This window comes from Apodemus sylvaticus, chromosome 9 (genome assembly GCF_947179515.1).
Source record: "Apodemus sylvaticus chromosome 9, mApoSyl1.1, whole genome shotgun sequence".
In the NCBI taxonomy this organism is placed as follows: domain Eukaryota; kingdom Metazoa; phylum Chordata; class Mammalia; order Rodentia; family Muridae; genus Apodemus; species Apodemus sylvaticus.
This window is the reverse complement of record NC_067480.1, coordinates 9226542-9242360: the sequence shown is the minus strand read 5'-3', so window position 1 is coordinate 9242360 and position 15819 is coordinate 9226542. Positions and strand designations below refer to the sequence as shown.

The 15819-nt window shown below is 40.5% G+C and overlaps 1 protein-coding gene across 1 annotated transcript in view; it reads left to right on the top strand.

The window, feature by feature from the left end:
- Positions 1 to 15819, top strand: part of Man2a1 (mannosidase alpha class 2A member 1) — a 162371-nt gene that overhangs the window by 63715 nt on the left and 82837 nt on the right. Inside the window, exons 7-11 of the mRNA XM_052191903.1 lie at positions 539 to 725; positions 3271 to 3448; positions 5616 to 5815; positions 9297 to 9479; positions 14444 to 14558. Coding sequence (XP_052047863.1) covers positions 539 to 725; positions 3271 to 3448; positions 5616 to 5815; positions 9297 to 9479; positions 14444 to 14558 — 863 coding nt within the window. The remainder of the gene's footprint in view (positions 1 to 538; positions 726 to 3270; positions 3449 to 5615; positions 5816 to 9296; positions 9480 to 14443; positions 14559 to 15819) is intronic.

The following is a 15819-nucleotide window of genomic DNA, read 5'->3' as shown; positions in this document are numbered from 1 at the left end:
TACTGCTGACTCATTCCTGGAAGCAGCAGGAGAGACTCCATGAACTTTCCAGTGTTACACTCTCTCCTGCCAGGGGAATTGGTCTTCCTCTGGGGCTTTCCTCCTCTGCCCACCCTTCTTCCTTTGTCCCCTTAGCCCCCCTCATTCCCTTTCTCATTGAGCCTCCCTGGCTGACCTGGCCGTCACAGTGTATCCCCAGGAACAGATGTAGCAGAAGCTGGCAGCTCACCATTGACAAGTCGAGGTTTTGCATGAGCCAGCTGTAACTCTTACTTTTGCTCAGGTTGTGTCCTCCAGGTCAGCAATTGCTGGTTCACCCGGGACATTTCTCTTTCAGTTCTACTAGATAGAGGAGGGCAGCGTGGGTGAGCCAGAGGCCTTCCTTCAGCTGCGGCTGTGAAGTGCTTCTGGAGTATAAAAATGCCTGCTGATTTACTGCTCAGCTTGCATTTCCTAGAGATGTATAAAATGATGGCATCTGGGTAGCTTTGTAGAGAAACAATTTCATGAGTGGAAATATGTTGACTTTCTATTTTAGATCTTGGATCTGTCACAGACATCTTGTGCCATATGATGCCCTTCTACAGCTACGACATCCCCCACACCTGTGGACCTGATCCGAAAATATGCTGCCAGTTTGATTTTAAACGGCTTCCTGGAGGCAGATATGGCTGTCCCTGGGGCGTTCCCCCAGAAGCAATATCTCCTGGGAATGTCCAAAGCAGGTATTACAACGTGTGTTTTGTAAGACATCAAGAACACCGTGGCCACTCACGCACTTCCGTGTTGTTGAAGGGCTGAATAAGTGGGTGTTGACAGTCAGCATTGTCCTCATTCAGACCAGATCTAATGCAGCTTCAGAATGTCAGCGCCTCGACCATGCCATTGCGCGTTATAATTTAATGGCACGTGAACAATGGCAGATCAATATACAATGGCTAACTTACAATACGCTGTTATTACCGTCCCCTTTGCACTCACTGTAAAAGCTTTCTGCTGCGTTTGATTGATTTCATAGACTTCTGTTGATAATAAGACTTTTGGTCCTCATTGTACGAAGTGGTAAGAAAAGCAACTCAACTGCAAAAACACATTTTTTAAAATGGAGCACACGGAGAGTATAATTATTTCTTACCTTAATAACAGTTTCAATAATGGTGACTTGCACTGCTTGGTTGAATACACATTTTTGTATCTTTCTGGTGTTTTTGACTTACAGAAGACTTTAATTAGAATTATTTATACTTAAATACATTAAATAATAAAAATTGCAAGGATGGACTACTTCCTCAGAAAAAAATGCAATAATGAAGGAAACTTCTCATTTTAAGTTATGTATAGTTTCTTATAAAGTTCAGTTACTACACTAAAAGTGAGAAATGTGTAATATGTTGTGTTGTAATATAGAAACATCAAATTCTTAGAAAAAGAATACTGCTTTTGAATAAATTAATAATTATGTATTATCATCTATATATTTACATTTTAAAAAATAGTTTAGTACAGTAAGAGTTCTGGGTTCCTGGTATTTTTAGAAATATATATGTATATATATAATTAAATATAGGCTTTGAGTTTGAGAGAGAGCAAGGGGGAGGTTACATGGAAATAGTTGAATAACTTTTTAAATAAGTAGTTATAATATTATATAAATCAGGAGGGGTTTCTGTTTGTAATGGTTATGAAGACTGCCAAAGATAAAGGCATAGTAATACTTATAGTGTCTTTTCTCTCTGTGTATAAACCAAACCTATAAGCTTTAGTTTATTAGTCAACATTTATTATTATTATTATTATTATTATTATTATTATTATTGCCACCACCTCAGGAATATAGTTGAGTGCTCATCTATAGTACATGTTTTTTCTGTTGTTATATTTTATTTTAATTTCTTTTACTGGGGGAGGGAGTTCTGTTTCATTTTTCATGCGCATTTGAAATTACAACTAATAATTAAAAATATATTTGGAAAATGTGGAATTTAACTACTTGGTAATAAAGATTAACTAACTCATGGAATGCTAATCTCAGAAAACTAAGAATCATGTATTATTGAAATCACCATGGCTACATTTTACTCACCAAGTTACTAAAACTAAGAATGATATATTAGAAGAAATTACTATGATGATACTTTAAAGCTATTAAATTATTGCTAAAAATTTGTATTTGCAAAGCGGTTTCAGAGGATATGAATTTCAGAATGTCCATATGGTATTCTAGGTTTAATTAAATGTTATTTTTCATAAAATACCTCTTATTCATGTTCCTTGAGGTACTTTCCTAAGTTGGATATTGGGAATTGGAATTTACTTTTGGATAATCTTTGAAGTGAAGATTGGAATACTAGGCGAAAAACCACTCTTGTCATTCAAACATGAGTCCGTAAGCTTTGGCTCTCTCCACCCTGAATGGCTCTGGGTTCATCTGCTCTTTTAATTTCATTTTGTGAGCCTTTCTTCCTGTTTTCTTAATGGTGTCCCAACTCAGTGTCCCCCAAAGGGAGTTACTCCAGGACACTGACCCTGAAGTATAAAAGCTGTTGACATCAGCATGCCGTGCTTGGCTGACCTTGGGGGTCATGGGTCAGAGCCCAAGAGGATGGAAACCAGAATAGCAAACTCAGGTGCCAAGCGGGAGCTACTCACCAGGGCAGTGTGACCGTGGACAGGCTGATGGTGGCTTGGTGGCAGCTGTACAGTGAGTGGCTGTTCCTTTAAAAGGAAAATATTACAATTCTAGGAAGTATCTGGTGCCATGATTTATATCTTTTAATTGTTTTTCTAAATTTGCTTTCATCCACATTTTACCAGACTATTAGATTTTTGATCATTAGAAAGTAGGATATTAAAGTAGAGCAAAGTTCAGTATTGATATATAGTTGAGAGACCTTACATCTTCCCATATAAGATTATTGTAAAACATAGGCTGTCTGGTGTCTAATTGCTGTGGTAAGGAAGGAGCTTCCAGGACGTCACGGGTATCTCAGTTGGCTATGACGTCTCAAAAGATATCTATTGGAAAACGATGTGACTTCCATACAGTAAACAAATTGTTTAAAACAGACAATAAGTGATGTAGAAAATCTAAGTGATGTAGAAAATCTGTCTTATAAACTTCACTTTACCTAATTTTTAAAAGGCATTAACATTTTTTCATATAATGCACCTTTGGTTTCTAAGCTGTCGTTTTTCCTGAGCTGCCAGGTCAGCATTTTTCTGATACTTTTTTTTTTTTTTTTTTAACATTTCCCACCGTCACTTTCACAGGGCTCAGATGCTACTGGATCAGTACCGGAAAAAGTCAAAACTTTTCCGCACTAAAGTTCTTCTGGCTCCACTAGGAGACGATTTTCGGTTCAGTGAATACACAGAATGGGATCTGCAGTACAGGAACTACGAGCAATTATTCAGTTACATGAACTCCCAGCCCCATCTTAAAGTGAAGGTGAGGAGAGAGCCTTTATGTCCTTAGAGGCTGAGCCTCTGTCCTGTGTCCCTGGCACCTGCCATATTAAACACCAGTGTAAATTTACCATACCCTGTGCTGCCATTTCCAAAAGTCATCCTTTCCTCCTGTGTGTGAGGGAATTCAGCTCTGGGGGGAGCATTCCTTTTGTGTGATTTAAAGCCTGTGCACCTACTTAGTCCTGGCTTGCCCTTGCAGACGTCCACTCTGCTTACAGCAAGGAAAGGTTATTGTTTTCTCCTGGCTGTTGCCTCCTGAGGCTTACCGATGTGACCAGCTTTTCAGAATGAGTGTTTCATGGGTTTGACAAATGTCTTGTGTTCAGAGAATACACTTTCTCTTTTTTCCTAAGCAGAATGATTTTGAAAATAATAATTCCTTGTGGGTTTTATTGTTTTTCTTGTTTGTTCTTTGTTTGTTTGTTTGAAGAGCAAAGATGGCAGCCTTCTCTTCATAACCATGTCAGGAGCTTAGTGCCACCCTTGTTCTGGATGTGTCCTCTAGCTTTTGTGGGAGCAAATCGCAGGTGTCATATTTTACCTATGACCATAAGAAGTAGCAGTAACTTAGTAACAGGAATCTAAACAGGATGATATCTTCTCAGCCTTATAAAACATGTTTTACTTGAGACAAGTTTCAAATCAGAAGCATATATTGCATCTGGACCGCAAAGCCTTTTTAAGTATTGCTTCAAATATGTCTTGGAGAGCCTATGTGAAGAAATGCACTATTAAACATGTTTATTAGAGTCACATACCCATCCTTAGCACATAGAATATCTGCAGAAGGAAGTCCTGTCTCTATGTAGAAAATTTTAACAGTTCATAATGGATCATAATTTATGTGGTAGGGATTTAAGTTTATTAAGAAAATGTCTATAATACCAAACTGTTGTTCCTGTTCAGCTCATGGTTAAGTAGCCATGTATATGTGTATGTGTATGTTTATATGTATATGTGTATGTGTATGTTTATATGTATATGTGTATGTGTATGTTTATATGTATATGTGTATGTGTATGTTTATATGTATATGTGTATGTGTATGTTTATATGTATGTGTATATGTGTATGTGTATATGTATATGTGTATGTGTATATGTATTTGTTGGTATAGCCTCGCGAATTCCTTGGAGACAGGCACTCCCACTGCCACCTTACTAAACCAGCAGATTCCCTGACTACATTCTAAGTAATTGCCCTCATTGTCACGGATACGTGTGGTTCTCACCGCATAAAGGTGACTTCTCATTCTTTTACTATCCTATGTGTTGTCCAGTATCTCTGGTGTCCATTTGGTGCTTATAGCCTACTTTAAATATTTCTACACTAGGAATTTAGGTTGTTTTCCATTTTTTTCTAATATGAAGAAAACTGCTTGAACATAGTAGGCAGGTTTTGGCTACCATAAGAACCTGTGTGTGTGTGTGTGTGTGTGTGTGTGTGTGTGTGTGTGACATGGGGACTTTGTCACCTGGTAGGCACACTAAGGGACTCCATTCAGTGCTTCAGCCATCCTTCTTGTCTGTGTCGTCTGCTGGGTCTTTATGTCTCGTGCAGTGACAGGGCGCCCAGCCAGCCCTCTACCTGCGCTAGGCTCTCCCGTGTTCTGCCCATCAGGCGTTGGCTGCTCTTTGGCAGCTGCCGTGAGGTACTCGTCCTTCTCCCGCTCACTGCTGCTCAGATCAGTGGAGTCCGCTTTGTAACTGGGCTGCTGAAAGCCTCTCCTTGATACGTGAGACGCTTTGAGGCTGAAACATTGTCTTCAGACCTTTGGAGCATTTTGCACTTTTTCAGATTTTTACTGCTGCCCTGTCTGCATTCATTTGAACTACTTTTTGTTTGAAGCCTTCAGCGCATTGAGCCTTTGGGTCTATAGATTTGTAGATCTAAATAATTCTTTAAACTGCTTGCCTAGATGTGTTTTCTCTTAAATTTGGGCCTCAGTACAATTCAAAGAAAAAGTCACTGGCATTGGGCACACCCCTGTTGTCATTTCTGAGTTTAACCTTTGTTCTCATGTCAACATGGAACTCTTTCTAAATACTTATTAATTTTTCTTTCTACATAATTATTTTATTAATGAATTAATAACATAAAGTATTAATTGATTGTTAGCAAATGACTAAAACACGACTTTCTCCTAGATCCAGTTTGGAACTTTGTCAGATTATTTCGACGCGCTGGAGAAAGCTGTGGCAGCTGAGAAGGGAGCCCAGTCCGTGTTCCCCACCCTGAGTGGAGACTTCTTCACTTACGCTGACCGAGATGACCATTACTGGAGTGGCTACTTCACATCCAGACCCTTCTACAAACGAATGGACAGAATAATGGAATCTCGTTTAAGGTAGTAGACCTTCAGATCTTCAGATCCGTTTGTATGTCCTTTCTGTGGTGCCGTGCATTTGAGTTTTAATGCAGTCAGAATATTTCTCTATAGTGTAATTAAATTAGCATACTTTTTTTGGTTCTGAGGGAAAGTAATTTATTGAGCTGTATTTTCTTCCATTTGCACTCTCTGTTTTTGCAATTAATTTTCAGTATCGTGTCCGTCCTGTGTTACCATGGATGGTTAACATGGATGGTGCTTGTGCATCCGCAGGCAGGTAACCCAGCAGGGTGAACTGTTAGAGTCAGAGAGGCACACAGCACTTCTGAGCAGCTCTGAGAGGGCCTCTCAATACACGAGCGTACTGTCTATGTGGGGGGATGTCAGAGGCTCCAGCTCAGGCTCCAGCTCAGTTCTCGTTTCAAGTACCTTTCCATCGATATGACTTTTCTCCTTAGAATTGGAAAGCGTTGAGAATTGATGGGTAAGCGGGTGATTCCGTGAATAATTCTGTAGGGATGCCAGGAGAAAGCACAGTAGCATAAAGATCAGTAGAACTTGGAGTCACCGACAGAGAGCTTCGTCTGCGATGTTCACAGTGGAAGGTTTTACACTGGAACACTGGTACTGTGTCCGGTGTGCCTGAGAACTGGAGTGTCCACATGGTCCACACGCTCTAGCCACATTCAGACGTGTTTAGAAACAGGTTTCTAAGAAAGCAAGTTAGGTGCTCTGAACTGAGCTATCCTGAGATGCCCAAGTCTTTCCCTTCACCTCGGACCCAGTAGAGAAATTTATCTTCAAGATGATTTTTTTTCAAAGATTTGTTTTTACCTCGTGTATGTGTGTTTTGCTTACATGTATGTGTATATGAGCAACACATGTGTGCGTGATGCTGGCAGAAGCCAGAAAAAAGTATCAGGTTCTTTGGAACTGGAGTTACAGATGGCTGTGAGCTGCCTTGTGGGCTCTGGAGACTGGGGACTAGGGACCTACCCAGGTCCTCTTGGAAGGACAGGTCCTGTTCTGCACCACTCACGCCCCACTTGTCCAGGCCCTTCAAGCTGAGTCCTGATACTATAATCAAGTCAGGCTTATCCATCCTCTTTCGCCTGTTAGTGTCTTGTGAATACATTTTAGAAAGACCATTTTTTTTAAAAAAAAAAATCATAAATTTCTTTAAGAAAATATCACAGATACGAAAGAAGAGTATTTATATTTACAATATATTTATTATATGTTTCATGTTTACAGTACTATATTATAGATTTTATATACTAAAGAAATGGACATGAGTGATGTTTATTTTTTATAAATTTTGTATGATAAAACTGAATAAATGATGAATAGTATAAAGATTTATACCAATGTGTTAGTGAGTTTTGAGCATTAATTATTTTTCTAATGGCAAGAGTTGTGAATATATTCAACACACTGATGAAATATATTCAAGTACAGTGGTTATGACTAGGAATTTATTTTTATATTATGCTTTATAGCAAGATGAAGTAAAAAGTATACAATAGTTTTAAATTTCTGACTATTACTTCATGTAAAACAAACATGTTGTTTGATGGTAATATTCCAGTCTCATATGCAAAGCAAAGATAGAAATGTATAAGAAAGGCAGTCTGGTAGTTTAACATACTGGTGAGGCTGTTATTCAACATGTCTGAGGCCTTAGCATGGCATACATGCATACACGCGCACACGCACACACACACACACATACGCACGCACGCACGCACGCACGCACGCACGCACGCAAACACACAAAATCAGTTCAAAGTCTTTAGTGGATTTTGAGATATTCCTAGAGTGTAGTATGTCTCCACCCTCACAGTAGTTACATAACAGATACAGAACATATATATATATGATAGTTACATTACAGTTTATAACAGTAGCACAATTACAGTTATGAAGAACAATAGAATAATGTTATGGTTGAACTGCCACAGCATGAGAAACTGCATTAAAAGGCAGCAGCACTAGGAAGGCTGAGAACCAGCGCTACAGTGTATTACTGTTTTCAAAAGCAGGGATGTCCACCCTGGCTGTAAGTGGGCCTTCCATTTACTTAACTCTGACCTGCTCATTTCCATGGCTTGAGGCTGACAAGAAATTTGAAGTAGGAGTTAGTTTCTATCTTTTCCTTATCTTCTTTTTTTTAAAACAGGGAAGTAAAAACACTTTATGATAAAATTAAAGATTTACATGGAAAATATTTCATATAAACATGTTAAAATTGACAATTTTCATGGAAAATTAAGGAGTAAAATGGTAGACATGTAAAACATTGCTAAATTAATTGAAATATGCGATAGAAACATTTTGTTATAGAATTGAAGATTTACATGGAAAAGATTTCTGATAAAATTGTAGAAAAATATAGAAAAACATTTTAGAATTGAAGATTATCATGGAAACGTTTATATAGATATAATAATGGAAAGCATAAAAGTATTCCTAAGTTGATTAAAAGTGGAATTAAAAACATTTTCTGATAAACTTGAAGATTTACATGGAAAATATTTCTCATAAAATTGTAGAAATATATAGAAAAACATGTTAAAATTAAAGATTATCATGGCCTTATTTTCACAATTTAGAGAACTCACAACTTTTTATGAAAACATTTCTAATGCCTCCTTTTTCCTGAGTATTGATACAATTTGAAGGTGACTTCATCCATTTCCTCCAGCATGTTTATGATGCAGGACCTTCGTAGGCCTTTTGGTCCATGTTGCTTTTGAAAACATTTTGAAAGAAAGCTGTTTTGAAGGGTGATCTGCTGATCATAAGCTCACATTCTTGTCCCAAAGCCACTCTAGTCTTTAAAATGTACAGAAACCAGGCCTTGTGTCTCATGCCAGCACCCGAGAGGCAATGCAGGAGGGCTTGAAGGAGCTGGAAGCCCGCTTTGGTTCATAAATCTGAATGCTTGGTCCCCAGTTGGTGGAGCTGGGCAGGATTAGGAGGTGTGGCTGTTGGAGGAGGTGTGTCACTGCACTTTAAAGTTTCCTAAGCTGACGCCAGGCCCAGTCTCTCACTCTGCCCACTTTCACTTCCCTCACTGTGTTCCATACAGAGAGACCTACCTTCCTGCCCACAGGCTCTGGAATATCTCCAGGACACTGATACGTCCAAAATCACTGTAAACACCATAGTCTTTGGTGGTTGAAAACATAAAAATATTAGACAGGTACAATGTTAGTTTTCTAGACAAATTTATCATTGGTATTTTCTATATAAAGAATCTGCATTGAAATTGTATATTTGCTTTTTGAAACTACATTTAATAATCATCAGTGAGCCAGGTATGGTAGTGCATGTGCTTAATCCAGAACCAGTGGAGGGATGGGGGTGGGCAGAGAGAGACAGCCTGGTCCACAAAGTAAGACCCTGACTCAAAAATAAATACAACAACAAAATTACCAGTGATTGTGACTTAAATGGTTGTTTCAGAAAATATATTAATGACTCTTTATGCACTTAGGACTGCTGAAATTCTTTACCATTTGGCCTTGAAACAAGCTCAGAAATACAAGATAAATAAATTTCTTTCATCACCTCATTACACAACACTGACGGAAGCCAGAAGGAACTTAGGACTATTTCAGCATCATGACGCCATCACAGGAACCGCGAAAGACTGGGTGGTTGTGGACTATGGTACCAGGTACTGTAACTATAGAAAAACGTCTCAAGTAAAACATTTTCAGTGTGTGTGAGATGAAGCTGCTAGTGTATAGCACAGCGCACACTGACTGTTATTACATATAAATATATAATATATTTGTTATATATATCGCTATAGCCAAACATTGCCAGCTTTCAGGAACTATGTGGAAGTGTTGTCTTAGCCCCAGCTTTCAACTTCAGTCGCCGTCCTTGTCTCCAGACGTTCAGCATTGTCTTAAAGCCAGTCCTGCTCTCTCTACATACAGTGTGGCAGTTGAGGTTGTCTTCTTTATCAGCTACTTGACATTTAATCAGTCATGCATAAGCTGGGCAGGTAATCGAGTGCCATTCCACCGTATGGCAGCTTAACCCGTGTTCTTTCATACCCAGCTGTCCTTGGATGCTTGACATGTCTTAGAGGGACCCTGATAGGAAAGCCATATCAGGGGATAACAGGCAAGGACTGCAGTAAGCCAGCTGTGTGGGGAGGAAAGCTGCCGGAGTGAGAACGGCGGCTGGCGTCGAGGAAGGACCTTCCTCAGGGAGGGTCTCTCAGACAGCCAAGGAAGCCGGTGAGCAGTTGTTTCTAAGACGATTCTTAGATTAAAGAGTATTACTAAAGTATTAGACGCAGTGTGCATACTGTGCCTTGGAGAGGCCGAGATCTTTGTCCCTAGGGCTGCCTAGAAACGGAGAAGCTGACCTGTCCTGGCTGAGGTCTCTGTCCTTACTCAGTTTGATAAGCAAGACTGAGGATCTACTTGGGGAGGGCTTCACATTGGCCACAGTTTTACCTGCTGTCTTGCTAGGTTTAGACTCTTGTCTTATATATATTTTCTTATAGTTTCATTGTTGTGTAGGGATATGGGACTCAGCGGCAGAGAATTTGTATACCATGCATGTGACCTTATAGTTTAATCCTCTGTCTAAAAAATATGCAAAAAAATGCTATACCCTGTAATATTTTAAAATTATCAGACATATACTGTGCACATTTAAAACATTTATAACTGCTCTTGTAGTGAATAGAATGTAGAGCACATCAAATCAATACTAAACAATTGATTTACAATTGGCATTTCCATTGTGCTAAGCACTGAAGTTTTTAGTTCTAATATTTTAACTAGATTTCAAGAAATGAAAAGGAAACATATTCTTTATTTATTTACTTCTTTATTTCATTTATATGAGTACACTTAGCTGTCCTCAGACACACCAGAAGAGGGCATTGGATCACATTACAGATGGTTGTGAGCCACCATGTGGTTGCTGGGAATTGAACTTGGGACCTCGGGTAGAACAGCCAGTGCTCTTAACCGCTGAGTTATTTCTCCAGCCCAATAAATGGTTTATTTATTTTTTATTTTACTTTAATTTTTATGTATTCATATATATGCTTCATCTGCTGAACCATCTCTCCAGCCCAAGGAAACATTCTCAGAGCTTCACTATTGACTTCCATCCTTTGAAAAGTATATTTAAGATCTTATCTTGAATATCTTGTCAGTTTTTCTTCAATATAGTCTGCACAGAGGTTGAGCTGTCATTACTGGCAATGCTGTGGCTGTTTCTCTCACAGAAAGGAAGGACAGAGCCTGCTTGTCCTTATTCTTGCCTCTGAATTGTTGAGAATTCCTCAGAAAGTCTTGGACACACAGGGCCGTGGGGAACCACTCCCCTGCTCTGCCCACTTGCTCTTTCTGGCTGCCCTGGCAAAGGCACCTGCCATAGGACATTGAATTATCCATCCACGTCTGTCTCATGACCTTTGCAGGAGGCCAGTCACTCAGTACCCAGTATGGTTTCTGATGCTTTTAGCTTAATACCAGGCCTGTGCAGAACTGCGTGTTAGAGGTGGCAGAAAGACATAGTAATTTTCAAATTGTACTTGACATTTGTAAATTTACTCTGCCAGTGCTTCACACTTCAACAGAAAAGTCGTAAACAATTATCAAGTCATTAGCACAGACACTTTTAAGAAGGAAATTTCAAAACCCCGTGTTAGAGAATCAGAGACAAAGAGGCTGCTGGGACTGGTGCTCTCTACCACTCTGCTGCTGACTGCCGCTCATTCGGATGTTGGCAGGCATGGCCCTGTGAACAGTTGTGTGAGTGAGGGATTGGAGGCTGCCAAGAGCAACTCCAAACAGCATTAATCCTGCCCTGTTTATTCTCTGCCGTATTTTAAAGTCTGCAGATCACCAAGTCAGCGTGTCAACTCCACAGGGCTGGAGGGGAGCCAGCCCTTCCAGCTTCTTGCTCTCCCTCCTGGGCTGAGTCTGACAGTCGCTCTCAACAGTAGCCTAAACGTTGGCCTATTTCTCTGTGTGTCCGTCCATCAGTCCATCCATCCATCCTGGGACTCAGCCTGTGTGTAGATCAGCTCTGTAACGTGGAGAAAGAGAATGCTGCGTGACACTTTTCAGGCTTACTTTTAATCATGGCATGAAAAGGAGTGAGTGACGTAGGCTAGGACCAGATGATGGCGTTTAGTTTCACATGTCGATAATTGTGCTGGTAGAAAAGGGACAGAGCCAGTGACGTAAAGATTTAAGTCTTCCAGTTATCCCCACGTTGTGGTTGCAGTCGTGAGAGGAAGCTAGATGAAGAGTGCTAGACGGATGAACGGGTGAACCTGTTGACTGACAGGCAGGGTACCAGCTGCTTAAACAACAGGCATGACCACGAACAAAAACCTGGGATTCCAGAGTGCTTGCTCTCTGAACCCTGTTCTGCATTAATGTGACGAGTTCACGTTAGGATGCCGAGGCATTGTTAGGCTCACATTGAGGAGAGGTCTAAACATTTAAAATTCTGTTCTGCCCCATCATCCCTGAACTTACTCACTGTGCTTCATTTGAGTGGTACAGCTCTATATGTCCTGAGGAGCTGTTTGGGAATGCTCCACTCGGGTTCACTTCATGTGCTCCACCCATACACTGCGTGTGTGCGGATAGCTGCAGGTGTCGGTCGGGGCCACTCCCTCACGTTAACTAGGACGCTTAATATACTGTGATCCATGTGCGGCCTGAGCTGTAGTGGAACATGACTTAGTCTTCAGGTTCAGCTGTCAGATACTGATAGCTACGTGGATGGCGGCAACAGGCTTGGGTTGAAGGAATGTTTTCCTTAACTACCTTCGGCTGTCTGGTCTTTAGTCTGTCAAGACCATGTATTACTGTGGACAGATGTATCTATGCTGAGAAATTTATCTGGATAATGGTATGAAGTAAAGCCCATAAGAGTTTGCTATTAATGTTGTAGTTATAGATTTACTGTGTAAATCTATTTAATTAATAATATTGATCCTGTACATTTCAGGTCTTACATTCTACAAAAAGAAGTTGTCATTTTGTTGTTGTTGTTGTTGTTTTTCTAATTTGTTGAGAGATTTTTGTTTGTTCTGAGGCAGAATCTCACTCTGTAGTTCAGGTGTGAACTCAGTATTATTTCCTGGCTGGCATCAAATTTGTGGTACTCTTACTGATTCAGCCTCCTGCATGCTGAGATCATACCCAAGTCAGGCTTCTTTTAGAGGTTTTTTTTTCCTGTTGTTGTTAACATGCCAGCAAAAATGTTTCAGCATATAGATGCCAGGTTGCTTCCTGTATTAGAGAAAATGATGGTTGGTAGCAGAAGCATAACTCATCATTCTGATCAATAACTGACATGCTTGACAAAGTCTATGTGCAGATTTCTGCACAAGTGGTTTTGTTTAATTTTTTTAATATTTCTTGTTTTATTGAATATCATCTTCATTTACATTGCCATGGTAAAACCTTTCCCAATTTCCCCTCTCCCCAAAGACCCCCCTCCTCCTGCCTCCACCTGACACACTCCCACCTCCCTCCTCGGTTTCCCTTTGTTCGGGCCTCTGTTGAGCCTTTACCTGACCAAGGACCATTCCTCCCACTGATGCCCAACAAGGCCTTCCTCTGCCATATTTTTGGCTGGAACCATGTGTGTGCCCCCTGGTTGATGGTTCAGTCCCTGGGAGTCTTGGGGCATCTGGGTGGCTGAAATCATTGTTCTGCCCCATGGGGCTGCAAGCCCCTTCAGCTCTTCTGGACCACCCTCCAGCTCCTCCATTGGGGACACCATTTCCAGTCCAATAGTTGGTTGCTAGCATTTGCCTCTGTATTTGTAAGTCTCTGGCAGGACCCCTCTGGAGACAACCATTGCATGCTCCTTTTGGTATACACTTCTTGTCATCCTTAGTAGTGTCAGGGTTTGTTGACTGTTTATAGGATGAATCCCCAGGTAGGGCAGTCTCTGCGTGGCCTTTACTTGTTTAAGGATGCTTGGTCCATAAAGCCTTATACAAGCATGGGTTTGGAAAATTATAGAGAATTTACACCAAGTCTTTTCCCACTCTGGTTGCTCCAGAGCTGGGAAGTGGTAGATTTTTAGCTCTGCTTTTGTTCCTCAGGGAGAAAATAAAATGAGTGGTTATTAATGCCAGTGCTCAGGGAAAGCAGCAAGGAGAAGCTGTTCCATCACCTCCATCTGTGAAAACTTTCCCTTGTAATGGTCTCGAACAAGAACATGACATGAAAACAACCAGGCATCACTGCTAATTCTTAGGGAAGTGGCTCACATACAGATTGGGTGTTCTTGCTAACGTAGAGTTAATAGCACATTTTCTTTTGCTGTTCTATTAACACTCAATTTTTTCCCTAGGGTGAAGACTTAAATCATTGCTTTGTACATATTTCTTTGTAGCTTTTGGAGCAGTTACTGTAGAATTTCTTAATTGGCATGATGTTTGTAAGGACTGTAAGCACTTTCAGTAAATTAGTCGGGGGCGGGGGGGGGGGGACGACAAAGAGTTCATTAACAGAATCTTTATGTATTTAGCCTTGTGAACAGAAGATGCAAATGTTGGTGGCTTGCCCATTGTTTTATAAATAAAAACATACACAGGTCTTTGAGTTATCAAACCAATACCTTTCTTCTTTACAGACTGTTCCAGTCGTTAAATTCTGTGGACAAGATAATTGGAGATTCTGCATTTCTTCTCATTTTAAAGGACAAAAAGCTCTACCAGTCAGACCCTTCCAAGGCCTTCCTAGAGATGGTTAGTTGGTCCCTTCTGCAGTCATATTGACCATGTGATTCTTTCCTTCTTGGATTAAAAAAAAGAGATGAGAGGCTCCGCTAAGAGAATATGAAAGTATAAGAATCGTTTTCTCCATTAGTTAAGACCTTTTTATACCTTTACATAAGTTGCCTGCATATTCAAACATCTCTTTCCTATAAGTGTGTTTGCATTTGGTTTCTGTATGTAATTCATTCGGCCTGGATCTCAGTGAGAAATGACCCAGTGAGTTTATTTCAGAGCCGGTGAAATAGATGGGCTTTAGAGCATCCCACCGCAAAACCTCTGGGTGATATGCTCACTCACCCTGCTTGGCTTTAATTAGAACACTCTCGATATTTGAATCTTGTTAAGCCCCTAGTCTGCTTTTGCTAAAACTGATTTTAACGGTCCTTTTGGTGGCCGGTCAGTCCATTTGGCTTGGTGGGCAGCGCTGAGACATGGACAGTGACGGAGCAGAAATTCGGGAACTTGGGATAGTAGCTGCCAACCTTCCTGATGCTGCAGCCTTTTAATACAGCTCCTCACATTGTGGTGACCCCCAGCCATGACAGTAATTTTCATTGCTAGTGCAGAAATATAGTTTTGCTACTCTTATGAATCATAATGTAAATATCTGCATTTTCCAGTGATCTTAGGCAACTCTGTAAAAAGGGCTGACCCAAAAGGGTCATGACCCCCAAATCGAGAACCACAGACTGAGGAGATTAGCCTCTGCCTGAACCCGGCTGTGGGGGCCTTGACAAGTTTTCTAGTTCATGTTCATTTATCTGTAACATACCTGGTGGTGAGTGCCTGCCGTGGCTTGTGCTGTTGTGAGCAGAGGAGCTAACATAGCAGGAAGTGCATGGAAAGGGACGTGCCAGTCCTCATCCGGGGACAGCCTTCCGGAAGGAGGCTGATTAGCACCCTCTACGTGTCCACTTGACACCTTGGATATTTAAAGTCATAACTTAGTTATCATTAGCATCTTGTATGACTGTTGGGATTTGGAAGTTCATATGCAGTTCGCAATTACACATCTGCAGTTCGAGATGCGGCTTCATGGTTTTCTTAGCTGGATGCTTGTCATCAAGTCATGAGTACAGATTTTCATTTTAGAGTGAAAAAAACGCATGAGAACTGAATGCATATGCCCTAAGGATGTGAGATACAGAACACAAAGATCCCTGGAGGGCGCTCTCTAGCACGCAGTTTTTTTTTTTTTTTTTTTTTTTTTTTTTTTTTTTTGAGGCAGGGT